Consider the following 24,713-nt stretch of genomic DNA (forward strand, 5'->3'; position numbering starts at 1 on the left):
GGCTTATCTCGAAAGGGTATACGGCGCGGAATGGAGCACTCGGAGGGCCAAGCTCTCCCTACTGCACCAAGCAGCTCACTTCCTCCATGGACTTAATATAACGTGGACTATTCACGGCAGTCTTTCTTTGATGTAATGATCGTCACCGACACATGATTATGTGCATCTTAATGAGTACATTCAGGTGTCTTGACAATAGCGATTGTGTAATCATGTATCGTCACTAACAAAAGAATGGTTTCCCTCATTTCAGGTTTGTTTCGCTGATGTGCCTTTTTCAAAAGGAAATGTCTTTGAATGAAATGTAATACAGATGATGAGGAGCAGCAAACTTGAGATCATTACAAATTTTGTAATGATGGGTAATTGCTGATTCACACATTTTCGCACACGCATAAGACCTTGCCTAATGGCAAGATAACAGGGGCGGATCCAGGAATTCTGTAAAGGGGGGGCGTGACTAATACTTCTGGTGCCACTTCCGGGTTTAATTTCAATTTTTTTCTTTTTATTTCCTTTGTTTTTGACGAAAATAAAGGGGAGGGGGCGTGCGCCGGTTGCGCCCCCGGATCCGCCACTGAGCTAATAATCTGTTCTCTACCATTACCGTCTCTTTTTGCTCTGGAATAAGCTGGAGAAAAGTGAAATATTGAAATCACAAAAGACAATCATTCTGCCAAGATGTTAGCTTTCTTTTATAAACTGCCTGCTTCTCCCAAGCGTTTGTTTGAGGCATGATTTCATAACATACACTACAACAGCACATTAACTTCGCTTAATTGATTTTTGTGAGTTATTTTCTTTTGCGCATACAGTTTTAGAACTACAGTATTCTCGAATCTCCGTCTTGTTCTTCTCCCGGCTTGCTGGCGGTGACGATCATGGGATCAAAGCAGTGAAGCATGCTATGTCTTCGTGGGGCTTTTGAGATGTACAGGTGCATGAATTAAACAACGATACCATGAATGTTCTTGTATATTAGGTCTATGCTTCCTCCAATGTTGTTATTTGCGCCAAAGGTTTTTGATCCTACATCTTACTGTACAATTATTCCTTGACCATCTGAGCATACGTGCATAGGACCCTACTGGCAGCGCAATGGTTGTGAGGGTCGCTAAAGGAAGCGCGCCATCTTGCGGTCATGATCCCCCCCCCCCCCCCCCCCCCCCGACGTTGTGTTCATGGTAAAATTCATACAAAAGTCCTGAAAAGAAGAGAAACGAAAAAGAAAATGGATTCGGACGATTGTCCGGATAAGTACCAAAATTAAGAAAATGGTTCTTCGTGCAATGATCACTTTTTTCCCCGAAATTTCATCTGAATCAGTTCATAAATTTTTGAGTCACTTTGCAGACAAACAAACAAACAAACAAACAACAAATCAACCTCCTTGGCAGATTTTGAAGGATGCGACTCATAAACCTACGCATCTGAGGACATGGGCCTTTTGTGAGTAAAAGTTATTACTGACACAACACGATCTGTCTCATTTCATGAGAATCGGAGTCATGCAGGAGAAGATGATGATGATGATGATGTCATGATACCAGTTGATACAAACTTGTAAATAATCCATTCTGTTTAAGGAACTGTGGGCACTGCAGGCGCCCTATAACTGTTTGAGTCTTTATTTTGTTTTTATGTTCCAATGGACATTTTAAACATACGCCTATTTTATAATTATGTCTAGAAAAAAAAAACATCTTGTCATTATTATCTTTTTTCCTCTAATATCCATATCATTTCTCTATATCACTACCAGTCTACCCAGTGTATGTTTGAGTTTGTGTAGGCAAGTGCAAGGCGACTGAAATTGAAGTACAGATACTAAACGCTTAGCCCTTCGAAAATAGAATAAAAGAGGGGTAGTAAGGTCAAGGAGGTACTAGGCTCTGAAGTACGGGGTCTATTCAAGTGCTTAAAGGGATGGTACAGTATTGGTGGAGATGAGAATTGGGCTTTTAACTTTTTGTGAGATACCAAGAAAACACTTATGATACATAGTACAGAACATACCATTTTATGAGGAATTCAAAGTTTATTTGATGAAAAGCGGGTTTGGAATGACTGAAACATCCAAAAACAAAGTAAAACAAAGCGATCATAATAAAGTGTGGGTCCCACACTTTATTAGAATCGCTCTTTTTTGGCCGATATCTCAGCCATGTCAAAACCAATTTTCATCCAATAAACGTTGAATTCTTCATAGAATTACATGATCTTTCATATTTCATGAGAGGTTTCTCATTATCTCACCAAAAAAAAAATGTTAAAAACATGAAATTAGGTCTCAACCAATTATACGATCCCTTTAATCTCTACTAAGCCATGCAACCTGTGCCATGAATAGGACCAAAAAAAAAAAATGATTGTTAATTACCGTAGCATCAACAATCAAGGGATTATCAGATTAAGCTGAAATTAAACATGGTCTATCACCACATTCTGACAATGATAATGTCAAATTTCAGAGCAGTAGCACTATCAATCTAAAAGTTACTAGAGTTGAAACTGAAGAGAGTGCAAAGGATTTTCAAAAAAATGAAAGGGTCCTCTAAAAAAAACCCAGATCACAATACTCTACCAAAAGGGGGGTTGTAGAAAAACTGCTGAAAACAACTTTCCCATTCAATTTTTGATCCCAAACTCAAGAAAAAGGTAGAAGAAGAATAGGTCTTTCAGAAATTATGGCCCAAAACTCAAAATTTACTCGGTTCACCTATTTCACCTTTCTTGAGTCCTCACGTAAAATAAAGGGGTGCGACTTTTTTTGTGTGTGATGCACGGTCACATATAAGAAAAATTCTCATTATCTCAAAGTCATCGTAAAGAAAAAAAAACAAAAAAACAAACATCGCAAACCATAAGCCCCATTTAAACGGTAACTGTAAACCATCCCTTGATAAAGAAGAAAAAAATACGACCGTAACGGTATTTAGGAAGAAAAGAGAGAGAGAAGAAGAGGAGCAGGTCTGGTGAAGAGTAAGAGGAATCATTGTAAGCAAAGACTATGACGGATGTGAGGGAATTATATGAGTGACTTAAAGAAAAAAGAAAAGAAAGAACTTTTTGAAAACGCATACTCAGTACGTAGTTTTCAAAGCCCACGGATACGAAGAGAAAAATACCCTGTAATGTATAACATACCTTTTTATAGTCGTTCAAAACTGTTGCAGATTTTTTTTCCTTCTTTTTTCAAACAAAATTTGTTTCTGACCTTCATCGAACAAAATCTCAAGTAGGGGTCTATGCATCCCCCCTCTCGTACCTAAGTATGTAGGCTTATTATCCTGATTAATTAATATTTTGTGCAGGATCTAAACACTTTAGACCGAACAAGTTTATTGCAAGTACATGCATATCATTGTCGGTTTGAATTTTGGCTCATGAAAATCATTTCATTGCCCCGCTGTGTTACCATTACCCAGAAGTACAATGGACATTCAGGATGGAAAGCAATCAAGCATACAATCTTTCAGTCACTAATCTCATCAACTTACAAACCACGATCTTTTGTCATTGAGGGACGAGCCAAATGGATCCACATCGGCGTAGCTTGGGACACAATACAAAGGAGGCTGGCCATTTATCACACAGCAACCATTGTCCAATCACAACACAGTTAGATGACTTAGCGATGCCCTCGATTTGTTTGGACCTGTTACACCCAGAGTTCGTTGTGAATGGGCGAAGAAGAAAATAGTTCATAATTGAATCTGATTAAGATAGCAACTTAGGTATGTATATCGTCTATTATTAAAATATAAGTATCATGAAATAAGACAATTTACATTTTGTGTACCAAACGAGTGATAGAAGAAAGAATTCTTTTTCAGTTAGAGGCGAAATAATATCATTTTCAATGGTAGCCATCTTGTTCATACTACTGTACGTGCATGTAGTCCGTCCGTACACCACCCACGTACTCGACTCGTGCACACTGTACATACGGGACTAATGAAGACTCGTAGACTGAGAAACTCCGATACGTAAAGATTTATGATCAAACTTTTGAGAACTATTAATTTTTCTGGCTTACCACGCTTGACTACATGAATTCTTGAACTCCATCAGAAGGTGAGTTAATGAATTGTGCTCAATTTGTTATTCTTTCCCATGTACATGCTGCCGTATACTATATTGTGGCAATTAACTCACCAAAGAAGGACTCTGAAATGAAGCGAACACAACACTTTCCTACGAGCAGCAGTTATCGTTGATTGAGTGTGCGGGGTGAGCGACGGCGGCTGTACTGTGCTGTGCTGTGGCTACAACACTACTGTATTTAGTAAACACAGTTACAGACACAAAGACACGTTGCTGCTGTAGGAAGGGGACGTTAAGTCGAGAACAAGATCTAACAGCTAAACACTACTAGTTCATCTAAAGTTTATTATACTTTTAGTAATACCACAACAATGCTGTGAATGTTTTCACAGAGTCTAGAGTCTAGCTAGACGTTCTAGTTACGACAATCTTGATTCTTGTCAGTAGGCCTAGGGCCTATACTACCACTGCAGAGGCAGAGATTCTTCCCAGAGCAGATTGCCAGAGAGATGCTTTCATTCACTTAATCAGGTTATGGAACATCCTGCCAGAGCAGGGAGGTGAGTCTCATCTCCCTGGCCAGAGGAACTAACAATATACAATACTAGTTACTAGATCTAGATCTACATGTAGATCTAGTAAAGTTTACACCACCTTTGCAAACCTTTTTAAGGAGGAGTTGCAGAGCATCCTGCGCCATTAAACTTTAAAGTGAAAACGTAGGCCCTAACAATAGTTCTAACTAAGGTAACTGGTAAAGTAGACAGAAAGATCCGTCTGTCCGGAGGACTCTTTTATATTTTGCCATTAACGCTGTCCTCCGTAGACAGACGGAAGGTTGCAGTACCCATTGCTGTGTGGATGTTCTTAACCACTGTCTCTATGGAAAATTGGGTGAGGTACCTCACCCTTCTCGATTGCGTCTAATTCACGGCCCTAGGTCGGCAAATTTAAGCTTGTATGGTGAATTTATTTTTTTAAGAATACGTTACACTCACCAGATTCATGAATAATCCAACATTTTAGGAGAATTTTCAACGTAAAACACAGCCTGTCGCGTCGTCACATTCAAACTGCAGAAACATACACTATGAATCTATTAGCCAATCACATGCGAGGTAGTTTCTACGTGTTTGTTTTACTAAAACACGTACCTCGCATGTGATTGGCTTAGCAATTGTTATAGATTCAAAATGGCGACTTACTGCTCGCGAACGGCGATGTTGCGATATCGATAAAATTTCTGCATTATAACCGAGGTTATGTGAGTATTTCGATTGCACAATGTGAGAAATTTATCCTAAATATTGCTGCATAATGTGTCATGTCATGTCATACTTGTTTGAATGTAAAAAAGCTGTCTGAAATTTGGTTTATCGTAACGTTTGATCTGTGCGCGACTGCTCCACACAGGAGCCGCAATCATTGACTTCGGTCTGTATACGGAGGGGATCCGTGAAGCCAGACGCAGTCTCCGCGGAACATTCCCCGACGGACAGATACAGACCGATCTTTTGGTCAACTGGTAAAGGCCTATTTAGGGTTTGAAAACTCATCGCACCATTTCATATTTGCTTGCAATAGACCCTATGGCCCGAATTCACGAAGGTGGTCTAAATTTAAACCATGGTTTATGGTTCTGCGTATTTATGATTGACAGATTGCGTATGCTAACAGGCATCCAGTAAAAAAACGTGCATTGATGCGCGCATGTATTGGTACGCCTATTTAACGCTTATTTTAGACCATGGTCTAAATTTGTACCATGGTTTAAATTTAAACCACCTTCGTGAATTCGGGCCTATAAGGCTAGACTATATTGAAAGAGTCTAGTAAGTGTCTAGCGTCTACCAAGAAACTAACTATACACAGCCCAGTTACTGCAGGTAGCAACAGGGCTGTACAGACAGAACCACCAACCACGAAGAGAGTTCAACTAGATAATATCTATGCGATTGCTTTGAATTTTGATACTTTCAGATCATTTTTTGTCACCACAAACTCATCTAATGAAATCTTCAATAATGAGACTCCATATCTATGCTATCAATATTTAAATTCACATTATGCAACTTACCGAAATTGATGATTAGATCTATATCCAGCATGTCCAAACGGTACACTGTACATGTAGTGTGTTATGCAGTCTGCACACACTTCAGTGTAGGATGCGTTGCGCATCATTGCGCTTGAAAAACCTTGTTAATCTGCCACCTGAAATCCATTCGAAATTAAGAATATGCTTGTGTTAAAATTGGTTTTGTCACCTGTTACATATGGTAAAATACATTTGGATTACAATTCTACTGTGTTTTTATGGAGGAAAAACGTGAATAAGGAATGTCTTTTGAGAGCGTTCACATGATTGCTCTAACTTTATGTCAGTCATATGATTAGGATTCATATTGCCATGTTTTTTAGAGGGAAAACCCAGGTTTTAAAAGGCCTCATTGCTGCACTACAAATGTACTTGGTATTGTATTCAGTCATTTATTGCAATGCTCATTGTGGCAAGATAGTCTTACAACATATTTCTGAGCCATGATGCCTTGTCTAAAGGCTATGATAATTTACATTATGATTTCTCAGCCATTTCAAAACCAATTTTTGCACAACAAACTTTGAATTCCCTATGAAATCCAATGCTCTTTTATATTTTTAAGCGGTTTCTCATTAGCTTCGAAAAAAAAAAAATTCATTCTGATGTGCCATCGCTAACCAAAACTGTAGGCCTACGGTCCCTTAAGCGTACCCCAACCACGCTTAACTTACGCTTCTGACTGCATAAACTGATGTCAGGGGTAACTACCAACATTTCACTTTGTGATGAAGATGTATAAAATCATATTTTCAGAGTTGATGTTAACTTTTAAAGGTCCCTGTGTATTTAACATCATGTTCATATGTAAGAATATGTGTTCATATGCACACATCATGACAAGACAATATTTCTACAGACATGATGTTCATGCATGTTACAGTACTTGTATGTCATTGCGTATCATTACCTCCGCCAAGGGGGGAGGTTATTGGGCAAGTCCAAGATAACGCGCACGTTACGTACAGTATGGGACATTCAGAGACTTTTATGACCTGAAAAATAGTGTTAATGGCCTTTGATCATATTGAACTTCATCATGGTGATTGATATCTAGGAGAAGTATAATCATGTAAAAAATTGAGAAAAATTACCTTGACAATTATATTCTAGAAGAGAAAATATGTGCCGTTACGTATGGGACCAGAAAAATTTTGTTTTTTTGAACATTTTTTTCAATCTCAAAACTCTCTGAAAGTATATCATTCTACAACTTGTAACTCACTGTGATGAAAGTCACAACACTCAAGATTATCACAGGTAAGTTTCATGTCATTAGGCAAAAAGCTCTAATTACAGGTTCTAATTAAAGACAGACATGACGCGTTACGTATGGGACAGTTACGTATGGGACAGTTTGTCCCCCATTCATTTAGTGTGTGAAGAACCATGTTTATGGGTATTTTGCATAATTATTGAAGTAAAATCAGTTGAAACTACTCAAATACTGATCCAGATTGTCAAGGAAACAATATTCCCCAAATATTCACCATCATAATCATATTCAATCATATTTTTATATATTTATGACCAACCTAGGTATGCATGCCCTTTGTCCCCCATTCGTTTAGTGTGTGGAGAACCATGTTTATGGGTATTTTGCAAAATAATTTTGCAAAATACCCATAAACAAATTTTTGCATAATTATTGAGGTGGAATCAGTTGAAATTACTCAAATACTGATCCAGATTGACAAGGGAACAATATTCCCCAGATATTTACCATCATAATCACATTTAATCATATTCTATATTTTTATGACCAACCTTTAGTGTGTATGCCCTATTTTTATCAGGATAGTTACAACTGAAAAATTGAATAGTTTAAAGTATTTACCTCCTATGATGAAGGGCAGTTTGCCATTCAGTTTCAATAAAAATCAACTTGACACAAGAAATATCAAGTTTAATAAATAAGCAATACCTGCTGCATGGAACCCCAGTGATCGAGTAGATTATGATGTCTGTCTAGCAGTCAGGTCATTGATTCGAGTCACACCTCAGTATGTATACCCATGAATTTTGTTGTGGCTACTATTGAAAACTGAATAAGGACAATTTGTGTATCACTTGCAATAAATAAAAAAATCATTTTACTTTATTTTTTTTTACGACCATTTCAAATTCGAACTCCATACATAAACTTTGAATTCCTCTAGTCTTACGATTGTATGCTCTTAAGTAATTCATATAATTGGTTTCCAATCATCTCATTAAATGTTGAAAACTGAATCCTCATTTCTACAAAAAACTATACCATCCCTTTAATGCTGATTTTTCATTGTGTATTTTGCCATTTTCCCCTCCCCCTTTCTGAAAATTGTTCAGTCAAGTTCATGTATTGTTTCAAGTGTCTATAACTCAAAAAGTAGCTACAATGTTGGGATGCTTTCTTCAGGATGATTGACCATATGTGTACTGAGAGACCTTCCCAGCTAGCTACATGCATTCACATGCAATACTGTATGTATGAGGATGTCCCATACGTAACGCATTTGTCCCATACGCAACATTATTTCAATGCCTAATAAAAAATGTTCCTTTTACTTTTTTTTTCTTTTTTCTCTGGTATTTAATTTCTCTAAACAATAAATTAGAACTTTCCAAAAGGGCATTAAAATAACCTTAGCAATTTCAGAAAAAACCTAAAAAAATGACCTCATTTTGTTACGTATGGGACATCTCATGATAGGACACGAGCTAATTTGCATAATTATTTGCATAATCCCTAAATTTTCATACCAAGTTAAACTATGTGATGAACTTCTTATGTCCACATATAAATCAAATATCATTTGCTTTCCTTTGAATTAATATGAATTTTTATAAATGTCCCATACGTAACGCTGTGTTTCACATTTATGCAAATGAAGCCCTTGAAATTTGCATAAATTTACATAATATCATTTTTCCTCCATGGAAATCAAAACTTCAACTCATAAGCTTCAAAATGATACCAAACATGTCAATATTGATCGAAGATGAAATTTTGCCTTCTGAGGGGACCTTATCTTGGACTTGCCCTATTGTTTTCGTTACCATTGGTTTTGTTTGTTATGTGTACTTAGTTTGTTTGTTAGTTTGTCCGTGTGCATTTTTTAGGTTTTCATGCATGCACGTGTGTGCTCTAGTTTCTGCTGGGGAGAGGCGCGTCGCGCATCTGAGGATTTATGACGTAGCAAAGGCTTAAAGGGGATGGCTAGTAACTGATCAGTGGGAATCAGTGGGAATGCTGGAGGATGATTGTTCCAATCCTTGTGGGATTCATTTATGAGTACATTATGTATCTATTGTGTGAAAATTTTTTGCTCCAGAATGGTCTCATATTCAAGTAATGTGCAGGTTAATGTTTCCAGGTTAGCGTGCCTGGTCAGTGACGGGGCATTAATCTGCACATTACTTGAATATGAGACCGTTCTGAAGCAAATAATTTTCACACAACAATAGATATATAATGTACTCTTAAATGAATCCCACAAGGATTGGAACAAGCATCCCTCAGCATTCCCACTGATTCCCACTGATCGGTTACTAGCCATCCCCTTTAATATATTGGGAAATCAGGCGATTTTTCAGTGGGTAGAAATCACTGATCTCTATGGAAGAGCAAGATCAGTGGTGGAAAGTAAACTGCTTGGCAGAGGTCTGCGCTCTCGGAGTGCTTTTTTAGTTTGATATGCACTATTTATCATTACAAAGTATGTTGGAACAGTTCTAGTAAAGCTATGCTATGCATTCCAATATACATACTGTATGTCATAACAATTTGTGTGATTTTCTTTGTATTATACAGAATTACAATGAATCATCCAACCCGCGGAAGAATTTACCATAGCAAGGACGACTAGTGGGAAGTCATCAGCGAGTCAGCAGCAGCAAGCTGAGAAAGAGATGGTGTCAGACACCCCACCCAGCGAGAGTAAGGATGGGGTGGATGGAGACATGTCTCATAGGAGAGTGATAGAAGACATGGAGGATGAGGGGGAAGGCTTTGAGGAGGAGCTGGAAGGTGAGGGAGACATCGGTGACAGTGGTGTGGAGGATGCTGCAGAGACACAGGATACTCTCACTGAAAAACAAGATACTGTGGTCAAGAAGAAAAAGAAAAGGAAAAAGAAGTAAGTTCAATTTACATTGTTTTAGTGTATCAAAATCATTCTGCCCAGATAATACGTTTTATATTTCTTTGATATTAGTCCACATTCGCTGCGTACATTTGATGTTGTATTTTACATCAATAACAATCATATTGCTTTGAACTGTTTAGTAGACCCTAATGACAGTGCATTTGGTTATTTTTTTTTTCTTCATCAGATCTGCTTGTAAGTTACGAAAAAGAGAAGACTTGGTTACACTTTTGGAATTGAACTGAAGGAGATGGTGCAAGTAATTTACTGCAGACACTCCTAGAAATGGATATTACCATCAATGGTAAAATGAGACAAAACATATGTTTTACTATACACAATACATACAATTTACAATTCATCAAATACCTGCTTTGTTTTGTTTTTCCCAAATCTTTGCTGTAGATACAACATTTTTTTTTTTTTTTTTTAGATTTATTCATGGTTGTTGACATGGTAAGAGTGAGGCCTACATTATTCTACCCTTAGAAAATAAAATAGTTACAATGTACAATGTACATGCTGTACATCCTACATTGTAGTTACGTCCATCACCACAATGTGAGTGTAGTATACTTGATGAATCCTGAATATGTTCAAAAGCTACAGTACAGTGTGTAGTCGTATTCTTAATAGGCAAATCAATATAAAGTGTACCTACAAATATTGTACAATGTAGTGATTGCATGAGAAGCACGGATGCATTCCAGTTGACCTGTGTGCAGCAGTTGAATTGCTCTACAATACGTACACTTGTAGTTCTAAAGGACCATTGTACTACACTGCAGTTCTAAAAGGGTTGTCACTTGTAGCTTTTGCTGCTTCTTGTATCTGGATGCCTAAAGCCTCTATCTACTTTATGCTCTCTATTACCAGGTATTATTGTTGTTCTTTGAGGCAAATAATTGAAGTGATTTTTTTTTTTTTTTTTTTTTTTGCTGTATTGTAAAAATGCATTCTTTACAAACCTTTATGTTAAATGTACTGAAGTGCATGCACTGTGATATAATGTTTTTTTAGGGTTTTTTTCAGCATAGTGTGTACAGTATCTACGCATTACAATAATGGTGTTTACATGTACGTTGTACAAATGTATTGTGTTGTACTGTACACTACTTGTGAGGGAATGTGATACAATGTACAACGCAGTGACAGACTAAAGGTGCTGCACCTACAATGTAGTACATTGTATACAGTGTGATTACATACATTGTAGGCCTGCAGATTGTTCACCCTCCCTTTTGGACTGTGACTCAATTTTGCCTAGAAATACTCATACCTCACAACTGTTTGCCCAAGGACTACCCTGGGATGTCACAAATTCAGTCACAAATACACACATGTCATACAGTATGATTACTCACCGTGCAATACTGTCCTGTCAGGGGTAAGGGATAAAGTAACTACGTGGATTCGTAGTTGACTTTTGAACAACATGTGTGATGTACAGTTGTATTATTGTTTGTGAAATAGCTATTAAAAGAAGAATGAACATCCCTGCAAGACACTTGTAGACTATAATATACTAGTAATGCATATATAAGCATTTAAAGGTTTGTTTTACTGTATTTCTCTGATTATTCAAAAGGTGCCATTGTATACCAGATAGCATTTTCCATACAACGTAGGTACATACACGTACATGTACTGTACATTGTAGTCATAGGCAACAAACGGATCCTAAAGTCGCTGACAGCTGAGCCGAGAAAATCAAGTTTGAAGTCACATTGATCAAAATTGGTCAAAACAATCGGATTTCTGTTTTTGACATAATTTTGTAGTCTAATGTTTTGTCTATCATCTGCCAAAATTACGAAGCTAAATGTACAAAGGAAAGGCAAGAAATCAGCGCTTTTCTGGGCCATGATTTTCCGACTTTCAACGTACATCGTGTCAGAAGCTTTGGATTTAGCGCGGCAGCTACGTTGTAGACTCCACCCTAACAACGAGGGAGTGATCTTAGTGGTCAGTGCGTGGCATCCTGATTTATTGGTCGTGCGTAGACCGCTGGCACTATTAAGCTTGAATGAACATAGCGGATTTCCTCTGGAGCATACCTTCTATTTTCAAGTGGTGAAAACTGTCTTGCCTCCCCTTGATCATGATAGTGTCGGAAGGAAAACTCTGAAGGCGTTTTTATCAAAACTCTGATTTCCACAACCACTTGACGTGCGCTAATAAAATCATCGATATCTCCGCAACCGATTATGAGTTGTGCTATGGTTTAAAGTAGAAGAGTAAAGGAAATAACGTCATGCCTTTTTCAGAAAATTCTCCTCCCGACTTTCGGATCCTTTTGTTGTAGCGGATCACAAATGTATTTGGGGGGGGGGGGGGGAGAGAAAAAGTGACACAGTACAAACTTTTCTGAATTGTATGCTAACATTATCAAAAGAGAATGTACAGTTGTATGTGTACACACGATGTATTGCATACAGGGGCAGTGTATACAGTACATGTGTGTTGTAACTTGAATACATTTTCACTTACATGTATTTGAGTGTACTATGTACTGTTGTACAGTACAATGTACAAAAATGTACTTACGCGTGTACAATTTACGGTACGCGGTCCTTAACTTTCATGCACTGTACAATGTACTGTAGCACACAAGTTGTCTGTACATTGACATGATGGTGATCTGCAGTTAATAAATGTAGTAATACGTATACACAGACTCTATTTGTTTGGTTTTAAATTACATTTTAATCCTGGAATTATTTTTTTTTACCTGTAGGAATCTTTATCAATTGAAAACTAAGCTCTGTACAGTGCAAGGTTCTGATCAGACCAAGGAGGTTTTATACATGGAGTTCCAACTGGCTGTAATTATTCAAACAGTTGTCGGATTTCTATTGATGTACAAAAGAATTCCACAGGTGCACTTGTGTTTTTGATGATCGTTGTTCCAAGCCGCCGTCTTGCTGAGCAATCTGAAGATTCATTTTGAACGTTATCATAAAAGCATGTTTACAAAACAAAAGTCAATTCCGTTCAGAAATTTGCGCAAAAGTGTTAATCAGAGCTGTATTACAATTGTATGTCAAAATGTTTAAAAATGTACCATCCTGGAAAGCTGGTTTTATCACTTTTTGACTTAATTTCCCCAAATGAAACTAACATGTAATAATCTTCAAGTATAATTCTTTAATGATATATATATATCAGATTAGTGCCCGCGTATGCCCAGTTGAGTAATTTTTATCTTCATTTCAGCATTTTCCCCTCAATTTCTGTTCGCGCGTCCTCGTGTCTGTACCACCTAACTTTTATAAGAAGGGATAGCGAAAAGTAATTACCATCACAAAGACATATCTTCCTTTGAAAGTGGCTGGTGATTATGAAATGAGACACGAGTCAATTGTCTTCGTATCGGCGCGGCAGATCCTGTTTGGCACATGCTTCAAATATTTTTGAGCGGCGGCTTCGAATATAGATCGAAGGGAATAACTTTGTTGTTACTCCATCTCTTCAACCTCCTTGATCAGACTAATAATGTTGTGCTGATGTACAAATGTAATCATGAATGGGTAAATAGAAATTGACTCAGGCAATTCAGATCAAAAGAGGCTTTGTGAAGCAGCAACGTACAAACATCTTAAAGGGATCGTATAGTTTTGGTTGAGACCTACAATGTAATTTCAGGTTTCTAACATTTTTGGTGAGATAGTGAGAAACCTCTATAAATATGAAAGAGCATGTAATTCTATAAAGAATTCAACATTTATGTGATGAAAATTGGTTCTGAAATGGCTGAGATATCCAAAAGAGAGCGATTCTAATAAAGTGTGGGACCCACACTTTATTTGACACAGGAAAGTACGGAAAAAAAAAAAAATCATCCATGCGTTTGTCACAAGCAGATTAGATTATTGTAACAGTTTATTTTATGGCTTGCCTGATAATCAATTAGGTAAACTACAAAGGGTGCAAAGTGCATGTGCTAGATTTGTTTGTAACTCTCCTCGTTTTTCTCATTGTAGTCCAATAATACGTGCATTACATTTGGATAGTTGCCTGTAAAGCAGAGAATCATATTTAAAACTGCTAATTACATGTATATAGAGCTATTCATGGTACAGCACCAGCGTACGTACAGCTGTACAAGAACTTGTAGAATCAAAAACATCATTTCAAATATTTTATCATCTTTGAAATTCACGGGATCAAACATTATTGAAATATCCATCGGGGAAATCAAAAGTTACTCTTGGTGACAGGGCATTTTTGTACGCTGCACCAAAATTATGGAATAATCTCCCTTTGTTTGTAAGACAAGCAGTTACAATTAATGAGTTTAAGGCCAGGTTAAAAAGTCTTCTTTTGAAGTACCGGTAATGTATTTTCTGTTTGAATTTCTTGTATGCATGTCATTTTGTAATGCGCAGTAGAGTACAGCTGCGCAATATAAATGTCCTTTATTATTATTATTATCATTATCATTATTATTATTATTATTATTATTATTATTACGATCGCTTTGTTTTACTTTGTTTTTGCATGTTTCAGTCATTCCAAACCCAATTTTCATCAAATATACTTTGAATTCCTCTTAAAATTATGCTCTGTACTATACAGTGTACAAATTGTACATGTATCATTTAAGTGTTTTCTTGGTACAGTGTATCTCGCAAAAAGTTAGAAGCCCAATTCTCATCTCCACCAATACTGTACCATCCCTCTTAAGGAGCAACTTTTACTGTGTCGTGATCTCAACTTCAATGAATAGTTACAGTAGTACATGTGTGCATTTTATTACATACATTTCACATATTTGTATGTACAGTAATAATTGTCCAATATTGTCCTTGGTCCTATACTAGCAGTATATTACAAAATATCTATGTACATGGTACACTGCTTCAGCATATATTTTTTTCCATTTTTTTGTCCATAAAAGTAGATGCTACGAGTGAATTAACTTCTAGAAAATTCTGTATCTGTTGAGGATGGGCTGATTTTGCTACGTATTTCCCATAGACACTTGCCCGAATAATACTCGGGACTCGTTCTCAACGGGTTAATCTTTCAATCCTTTTCATTTCTTTTTCTGTACTTCCGTCGATACATGTATGCTTAATTGTTTGTTTTTGTTTTTGTTTTACTTTTTCTTTTTCAGATTGATTGGCATCAATCTCTCGAGCTGCAAATATGACTCAGGTAAGACCAAAGATATTTGAATTTAGTTTCCTCTTCGTATGGAGTTTTGATTTTTTTTTTTATTATTTAATATTGATCCATCCTCGTGGTTAGAAAGTGAGTGTTTCCTATAGTCAACTTACATTGTAGGTCTTGTGATCAGGCATGCAATGTTCACAAAATGTGTGAACACAATCTAGACAGAGCTTGGAGGGAAGAGATTTCTGGCATGCTCTACAAAATTCCTCTTTTCCCTTTGACCACTAAATCAAATTTAATGGGGTTTTCTGTAAGATGTGGGCAACGAGTTATAGTTTCATACCCTGAAATTGTATTTGGATTGATTCACTGTAAATAAAGTTATCGTTGCGGAGGGTCCCGTTGTAATTTTTTTGGACATACAGTGCTATACTCTTTTCTTGTCTTTGATGTTGCAGTGAGGAGGATGGCACGCAGATTTGGCATGAAAGAAGTGGGGGAGGATGAGGACTGGACATTATACTGGACAGATTGGACAGTGGCCCTGGAGAGAGTGATGGAAATGAAGAAATACCAGGTTTGTATACTTACTGATAAATAATGCATTATGCCAGATATTTTGCTGTCATAATTTTACGTGAATCAGGAGATGTCACAAAATTTTGCAGGTGGTTGAATTCTTGATTAGAAATCACCTATCAACAGAACATGGTAACTGAATACTATACAACAGTATGGTATTCTGGAGTAAGATATGTACAGTACAGGTATTAAACAGTCAGTGTGAACCCTGCACTCTGCTGCACTGTAGAGGCTTCAGTGATTTCTCAGGCTTTTATCTATGGCTGTAGCATAACTGGGTAATTCCATGAAGTTGGGGCAGTGTCCATGTAGCATCGTGATATTTGAAAAATACATTTCAGCATAACTCAATATTGATTATGCTATACATTTATTGTTTGTAGGCTTTACATTTGCATTGAGGCCACACATTTTCCTGGAAATTTTGTGCCATTCAGACTCAATTTTGATGAAGTTATTAAACAATATGTAACGGTGTCCTGTAGCATCGTGACGTGTCCATGTAGCATCATGAAATTTTAAAATTTGGTCCTAAGAGACAAATCATGGCAATCAGCTTGACCAAAATTTGATGCAATATGCATATTTACTAGATTAGTCAGATAGCTAAATATCCCAAATTTCCTGTACACAGTTTTGATTTTAAAAGAAAATTACAAAATGTATCACGATGCTACGCGGTGTCCTTTTTTGTTACATTTGGTGGACACCGTGTAGCATAGTGACACATTGTGTAATTTTCTTGTAAAAGTAAAACTGTGGAAAGGAGAGTTAAGATATTTAGCTATCTGACTAATCTAGTAATTATGCTTATCATATCAAATTTTGGTCAAGCTTATTGCATTAATTTGTCTTTTAGGACCAGATTTTAACTATCACGATGCTACATGGACACGTCACGATGCTACAGGACACCGTTACTTTTTTTTTTAATAACTTCATCAAAATTGAGTCTGAATGAAACAAAATTTCCAGGAAAATGTATGGTCTCAATACAAATGTAAAGCCTATAAAGAATATATGTATAGCATAATTAGTATTGAGTTATGCTAAAATGTAACACTTTGTGCCCCAACTTCATGGAATTACCCAACTACAATGTACGGGTAGTTGTTATTTTCTCCCCATGCCTACCTCACCAGACATTCTTATGTACTGCACGTGTACCACCCAAAGTGTAACATTTAAAATCCGATTCAAACTTGTGGTTTCAGATAGCATGACATGAGTCAAATCAGTAGAGCAGATCCTTTTAATTCCATTGTATCAACTTGCATAGAGGTGAACATTACAGGCTGTGTCGTATTACCTTACTAATACTACTCTGTACTAATCCTAAATTATTCATGAACACAGCTTGTAATTCTGTGTGCCATTGTACAACATGTACATGTGTATGATCTTTCTTGTGCAGAATGAGACCTTTAAATGCAATTATTTTGTCTACTTTTCTGTGTACTATTGTACAATAGTTATGTTAAAGATTTGTCATGATGCACTTTCATTATCATCAAATAGCATTGTAAAGCACAGATTTGTGGAAGAAATCACTACAGTGTATCATGGTCACATGACCAAACTGATATCTTGCACTCTTATGAGTGTCCAATGCTTGCGTGTTGATAATTATGGTGTTGATGTTTTGCTGTGTTATGAGATCACGAGCATAATTTTTTTTTGTGAAGGAAAAGCGTTGCTGCAAAGGATGTATTCGTTACACAGATAAATATACAATTGTACTCTATGCTTCTTTATTAACACTGAATCCAGATATTCCTTGTGTTTGTTGGAAATCTGGCCTAAATTTATTTAGCACTTTTCTTAATACAATATAATTAGCCTTTTCTAATATTATTGTTTAAAATTAAAATACGTTTACACTGTATTGCAGATTTACAATATCTGTGTTTTTGAATGGCATACCATATTCATAATACCAGTAAAGTGCATTTGACTGTTGTACATGTAGTTCTGCAATCTGAGACATACAGTGTATGAAAGCATGATTTTGTGCCTGAAAATCTGTGTAAAACTGTCTCACTCGTACATTGTATTGAGTAGATGAAGGGTAGCAGGCCAGTTTTGTTGCTTTTCAGTGATTTCACAGGGTCACGAAAGTTGTTTTTCAGAAAGAGCTGTCCAGAAAATGATCCAGCCAGTAATTATACCGAGGGTGTGTTTGGCCTCGCCAGGTCGTCTTACTCTAGCGTAACCCTAATCCAATTTCCTCTTGTTTGTGCCTTCTGTTTTTGTTTTTGTGCTGCTGTGTAGAAAGTCAACCACTTTCCTGGCATGACTGAAATCTGCCGCAAAGATCTCCTTGCGCGCAACATGACCCGACTGCTCAAGCTGTTCCCCAAAGACTATGCTATCTTTCCCAGGACCTGGGTTCTGCCCGCAGAGTGAGTGTATATTTCTTGTAGTCTGCATCAGTCTTTGACTCTCTTCACCTGTGAAATTGTGAAGATCAGAAAATCAATAATGCCATTTGCAGCCTTTTACTGGACACCTGTTAGTGTTTTAAATGGAACAATGATATTGCTGTTCCCATTTAATAGCTAAACATTCCTGTTTCTTAGAAAAAGAAAAATCTTTATTTCACTCTTGTGTTCCTATTTTGTCAACACCTAGTGATAAATGGGAAATTGAAAGAAAAATCCTGCTTCTGTATTATTTTCTCTCAGTTACAGCTGTATTCCTATTTCCTGACTTGTAGGCTTGGCAAATAAAATGCAGCATTTTAGAATTGGGAACCAAAAAAATAGAAAAAAAGTTCTGTGTCCTATTTCATCTGTAAGATCAATAAAAAACTTAAAAGGTTGAGTGACATACTACATGTAATTATCATGTTCTTTGAATATCATCACAATCCACATTTTGATGGTACAATGTAGGTAGTTGTCAATGTGACAAGGAAACAAATATGCATCCAGTGGTATAAACCCCATTAAAAAAAGTTTTAATCTGTAATTCAGGTTTGAAGGATGACGTTTTGGGGCGGATTTATTAAAAAAAAACAAACAAACAAACAAACCTTGTCTCATCAAATTATCATGCTTTCCAAGGATTTGCCGTCTGCTGTCATTATGTAATCATTGAATTTGAGCATAGAAGAAAGTCTGAAGTGAAATATTTCAAAATGCATTGTTTTCAGCACAGACGTTTCCATACAGTGTACATGTAATTCTTGAAGATGCAATATGTTTTGGATAGTGCCTAGGTGACAGCACATGTGTTGTTTTTTTCTTCAAGGGACAAACTGTATTTGAATGATGATCAGATGGTTATTGATAAAGTCTAAAGACATTTAATGATATCACTTTTGTGTGTGAGATGATATTTACCTTGAATAATATTTGTGTGAGATACAGCTGTGGATCGCTGCGTGGTCATTTGTGAGATGTAAAGATGCCAGATTTTGCAGCTTTCCATCTATTACAGCTGTACATTTCTGTATATTCAGAAGGACTGCACATTCCAAATGACACATTTTAAAGAGAATTGATCAAGGCTTATAATCAGGAAACCACATTCATGTAAGATGATTTAGGCAACAAGGGATACATTGCTATTAAACATATTTTATTTTTCTTTATTACATTTGGGTTAAATACAATATTTCATACCTAAATAAGTTGCTAGAAATGTTGAGTTTGAGTTGAAGCATGCTTCGGAATGCATAGTGATAATGAAAACTTAAATTCTTTGATTAAAGTTTGTCCCATGTGTTTATTTTGTATCAGGAAAAAGAACTCAATTTGCATGCAGAGGCAGTACATTTGTATGTGTGACAGCTTGTCTTGTCAATGAGATGTGGCTACATGTACATGTAGCTGTGTAATTCCTGTAATGTAACAGGATGTGCACTCTTATGCTTTTGATGCAGCTACGGTGACTATCAAGCATTTTGTCGGACCAAGAAGAACAAGACTTACATCTGCAAACCAGAGAGTGGGTGCCAGGGCAAAGGTATTTTTATCACTAGGAATCCAAAGGACATCAAGCCAGGGGAACATATGGTGTGCCAGCAATACCTCTCCAAGGTGGGTCTTGCAGCTGAGTAGTGATTCTGTATCACTAGTACTAGTAGATATTAGATATTATTGAGGGTAGTACTTTCATTCAGTGGACAAATTAACTGACATATGATACAGGTCATTGTATTTGTTTGTTGTTATTTTTTAGTAATGGGCTTGAATACAGCTTAGGAAATATATTGTAAAACCATACATTTTTGCATGTACAATTGCGTTGTATGAAACTTTTGCAAATTTTGCAAGTTGCCAAGATTGGAGAAAGTAAAATGCATGCTTAACTTTTTGTCAATGCAGTGCACTGAATACTGATACATAAAGTATACTCATAATCTTTTATGGTCTGCAAGTAGTGAATGTTTCATGCTGTAAATATTTCTGGTTTTGCAGTACACTTGTTGCTTGACCACAGAAGTTGGTATTGCAGTCTGTCAAATGTACAACGCATATGTATAGATTTCTTTCTCCAACACCTAAACTGGAAGCTTGTTACTGTCACAAATGTACACACTAGTAGTTATGTACATGTATGATGTACTGTATGCATGGCTGTTTTAATGTGTATGTACACAGGTTGACCAGATTAATGGAGAACATTCTATGTGGTATAGATATAGTACATACAGGCTGACCAGATAAGTGGAGAATTTTCTAGGTGGTATACAATGTAGCTATACAGTACATGCATGTAACAGGAAATACATTATAGCTCACTCAATCTAGAATGATTTCACCCATTCCAGAAAGTTCTGGGAAGTGCTAACATATTTGGCTGAGTGAGGCACTGTCCCTGTAGCCCAATGTGATTGGTAGTTATTCTTGGCAGTGATGTTTTGTACATAGTTAGGCAGTGAGTCATCCAGGTTTCCTGGAACTTGGACTGGCTAGTAGGTTGGAGAGAGTTATAGAATGTGCTAGAAGGGGGTGAATGGATAGTATATAAGCCAGAGAAATTCTGCAGTAGGCAGAGTACCCAACACCTCTGCTCTGAGAGTTACGTCACTTCTGGCTCTGAAGCGACTTGTTATAGTCAGTCCTGTGTTACCTGCTGACCTGTTATGTTTGTGGAGATACTTGGCCTGGGAGACATTTTGCCTACAGAGAATTAATGTGCCTTCATTGGACTCCATATTTTTGTATCAATGGACATTGCTACGGCAAAGCTGTGACGGGCTGGATTCCTAGCTGAACATTATTAAGTGAATCATCATTCAACGCATCAACTGGACGTGGTCGTCACAACGTTTGGACTCTGCACGTTTCGCCGTGGACATATATCGTGGATTTTACCCCGGATCTATACCGAGATCGTAACCTGCGCCTCTGGAGTTACGTCGGAGGAATCATTCATCGGTGCATCGCGGATCATTCATTTGTGCATCGAACATCGTATTTGGACATTTCCAGGGATATTGCGTGTAATGCCTATGTAAGTAATTCCATTACTGACTTATATTTGTTTCTCGTGATCATTATTGTACTGATGTGACGCCGATTACCAGTCTGTACCCACAATATCACTGTTAATAAACCGCCTGAACATCAGTTGATTGTTTCTTTTGTGCGATCATTCTCGGAGTGATTTTGGTCGTAACAAAATTGGGGGCTTGTGTCCGGGAAGTGAATTTAAGCCAAAACTTAGAATTTGGAACGTTCCGGAAGCCAGAATATTGGTACAGACAAAAATACCAGTGAGTTGATTGTTCAATTGTATATTGTGTGTAATACATGTGACAATGTCAATCAGTACAATGGATGTTCAGGCATTTGTTCAGAGGACAGATTTGTCCCTCAAAGATTTGCAAAGGTTACGCAAATGTGATTTGACTGCTATTGCACAGCATTTAAGTGTAGATGTTCCACAAGGTGCAAGAAAGGCAGAAATTCTTGACTTAGTAGCTGGTCACATGGAGCTCAAAGAAGAAATTGACACTCCAGATCAAGCTCAAATTTCAGATCAAACACGGCTTGAGCTTGCTAGATTGGAAATAGAGAAAGAGAAGATGAGATTAGAAAGAGAGAGGGAGAAAGAACAAATGGAAATGAGAAAATTTGAAATGGAGCAACAAATGAAATTGCGTGAGATGGAATTGACTCATGCACAGACTGTTGGAAATCGTGAAAGGGCTCCCCCTGAATTTGATTTGGCCAAGAACATTCGATTGGTGCCAAAGTTTGAAGAAAACAGGGTTGATGCATACTTTGTGTCATTTGAGAAGGTGGCTAACAGTTTGAACTGGCCACAGGAATTTTGGCCCTTGCTCCTTCAAAGTGTGTTTGTCGGCAAAGCAGCCGATGTGTACTCATCTCTCTCTGAAGAGCAATCACGTGACTATGCTACAGTCAAGAAAGCAGTGTTGAATGCTTATGAGTTGGTGCCAGAGGCGTACAGACACAAGTTCAGAAATTCGTACCGCAGACCAGGCCAGACACATGTTGAGTTTGCTCGTGAAAAAGAAATGACGTTTGATAGGTGGTACAGATCCCTGAAGGTGGATCAGGACTTTGATAACCTACGTGAGGTTGTTCTCTTGGAAGAATTCAAAAAGAGTGTTGCTTTCAGTGTGAGGTCACATTTGGATGATCACAAAGTGACAAGTTTGCATAAAGCAGCCTTGATGGCTGATGAGTATGAGCTGACCCACAGAAATGACAACAGACCACCTTTCAGGAATTTCTCTGGAAATAAGAGAGACAAAAATCAGTCGAGCAATCCAAAGAATGCTGGTCCTGAAAAAGGCACGAGTTCTGACACTTCATCGGCACCAAAGCCTCAATCTGACAAAGGGTCCAGTACAAGTGCAAATGTCATCAAATGTTTTCACTGTAACAAGACAGGGCATGTAAAGTCACAGTGTTGGAAGTTGCAAAACAAAACAAAGAAGGACTTGGGATTTGTTATGTCAAAAACTGTCCTACCCGAAAACAGTGTCCCGTTCAGTGAAACACAGGCCATTGAAAGTCAATCTCCCAAAGTCAAAGATAGGCTGAAGCAGGTGGATGAGAGCTATCGTAGCTTTTTGTTTGATGGTGAGGTGACCCCATGTACTTCTGGTGAGGCAGGTAAGCCAGTAGTCATCCTGCGGGATACGGGGGCCTCTCAGTCGTTGATGGTGGATGGTGGTATGACTTTTCCACCAGATAGTGCAGTGAATGCAAAAGTCTTGATTCAGACTGTTGATGGCAGTTATATGTCAGTGCCACTGTATAGAGTGGATTTGAAGTGTGACCTAGTTTCTGGTCCTGTGACTGTTGGAGTTGTTCCCGAGTTGCCCATGGCAGGCATTGACTTCCTGTTGGGGAATGACTTGGCTGGGGACAAGGTAGTTGCGTCTCCAGTTGTTTCGGAGAAACCAGTGGTGGTTGCTGAAACTGAGCAGTTGCAGGAGGAGTTTCCTGGGATTTTCCCAGATTGTGTTGTGACTAGGTCTCAGGCTCGTAGAGCTGTTCAAGATGATGCGGATTCTGTTGATGTGGAGGAGAATTCCGGTGTTTGGTTGGCAGAAACCTTTTTTCAAGGATTTGAATGATGGGGTTGCTGTATTAGGCTCCAAGGCTAACAGTGATGGGCTGTTTAGCAAGTCTTCCTTGGTTGAAGCACAGCAGGCAGACTCTGAGTTGAAAGGCTTGTCTCAGACGGCGTGTTCTGAGGCTGAGGCTGAAAAGGTCCCTGAGTGCTATTATGTCAAAGATGGCATTTTGATGAGGAAGTGGAGACCTCCCCATAGGCCAGCTGATGAGGATTGGACGGTGGTCCGTCAAGTTGTTGTCCCTCCCAGTTACCGCGGTGAGATCTTGAGGATTGCTCACGAGTTACCTGTTGGCGGCCATTTAGGCGTCAGAAAGACAAAGGATCGGATCATGAGGCATTTTTATTGGCCGGGGTTGAATGTGGATGTGGCTGAGTTTTGCAAGACTTGTCACACATGTCAGGTGGCTGGTAAACCACAGCATTCGGTGAAGCCGGCGCCATTGATTCCGATACCTGCGTTTGAAGAACCATTCAGTCGGGTTCTAGTTGACTGTGTTGGACCTTTGCCTAGGACTAGGTCGGGTCACAAGTACCTCTTGACAATCATGGATATGTCTACACGGTTTCCAGAGGCTATCCCATTGAGAAATATCACTGCTAAGACTGTGGTAGATGTTCTAGTGCAGTTTTTCACTAGGTATGGGTTGCCCAAGGAAGTGCAGTCTGACCAAGGGTCAAATTTCATGTCAGGCATATTTCAAGAGGTGATGTATCGTTTGGGTGTGAAGCAGCTGAAGTCGTCAGCTTATCATCCCCAATCCCAAGGTGCGTTGGAGCGCTACCACCAGACCCTAAAGACAATGATTAGGGCATTTTGTGAGGAGTATCCCGAGGATTGGGATAAGGGCATCCCTTTCCTGCTGTTTGCAACGAGGGACTCCCCAAACGAGTCGACGGGTTTCAGCCCATTTGAGTTGGTGTACGGTCATGAAGTCAGGGGCCCACTGAAGCTCATCAAAGAGAAATTCATGACGGAGGATGATGAGGTCCACCTACTTGACTACGTGTCAAAGTTTCGTGAAAGGCTTTCAAAGGCTTGTGAGGTAGCTAGGGAACACTTGAAAGTGTCACAAGACTCTATGAAGAGAAAGGCAGACAAAAATGCCAAAGCCCGAACTTTCAACCCAGGTGACAAAGTTCTTGTACTGCTGCCCATACAAGGTGAACCACTGAAA

General features: G+C 38.0%; 1 protein-coding gene across 1 annotated transcript in view; it reads left to right on the forward strand.

Annotated features, from left to right (window-relative positions):
- Window positions 1-3,956: 3,956 nt before the first annotated feature.
- LOC139717109 (uncharacterized) overlaps window positions 3,957-24,713 on the forward strand; it is a 52,707-nt gene continuing 31,950 nt past the window's right edge. The window contains exons 1-6 of the mRNA XM_071628614.1: window positions 3,957-4,077; window positions 9,939-10,263; window positions 15,392-15,432; window positions 15,849-15,967; window positions 18,244-18,374; window positions 19,859-20,015. Of these exons, the coding sequence (XP_071484715.1) occupies window positions 10,037-10,263; window positions 15,392-15,432; window positions 15,849-15,967; window positions 18,244-18,374; window positions 19,859-20,015 (675 nt within the window). The 5' untranslated portion in view covers window positions 3,957-4,077; window positions 9,939-10,036. The remainder of the gene's footprint in view (window positions 4,078-9,938; window positions 10,264-15,391; window positions 15,433-15,848; window positions 15,968-18,243; window positions 18,375-19,858; window positions 20,016-24,713) is intronic.

The sequence above is a fragment of the Diadema antillarum genome, unplaced genomic scaffold (assembly GCF_040938485.1).
Source record: "Diadema antillarum isolate AM-2024a unplaced genomic scaffold, OU_Dant_1.0 scf00000071, whole genome shotgun sequence".
In the NCBI taxonomy this organism is placed as follows: Eukaryota; Metazoa; Echinodermata; class Echinoidea; order Diadematoida; family Diadematidae; genus Diadema; species Diadema antillarum.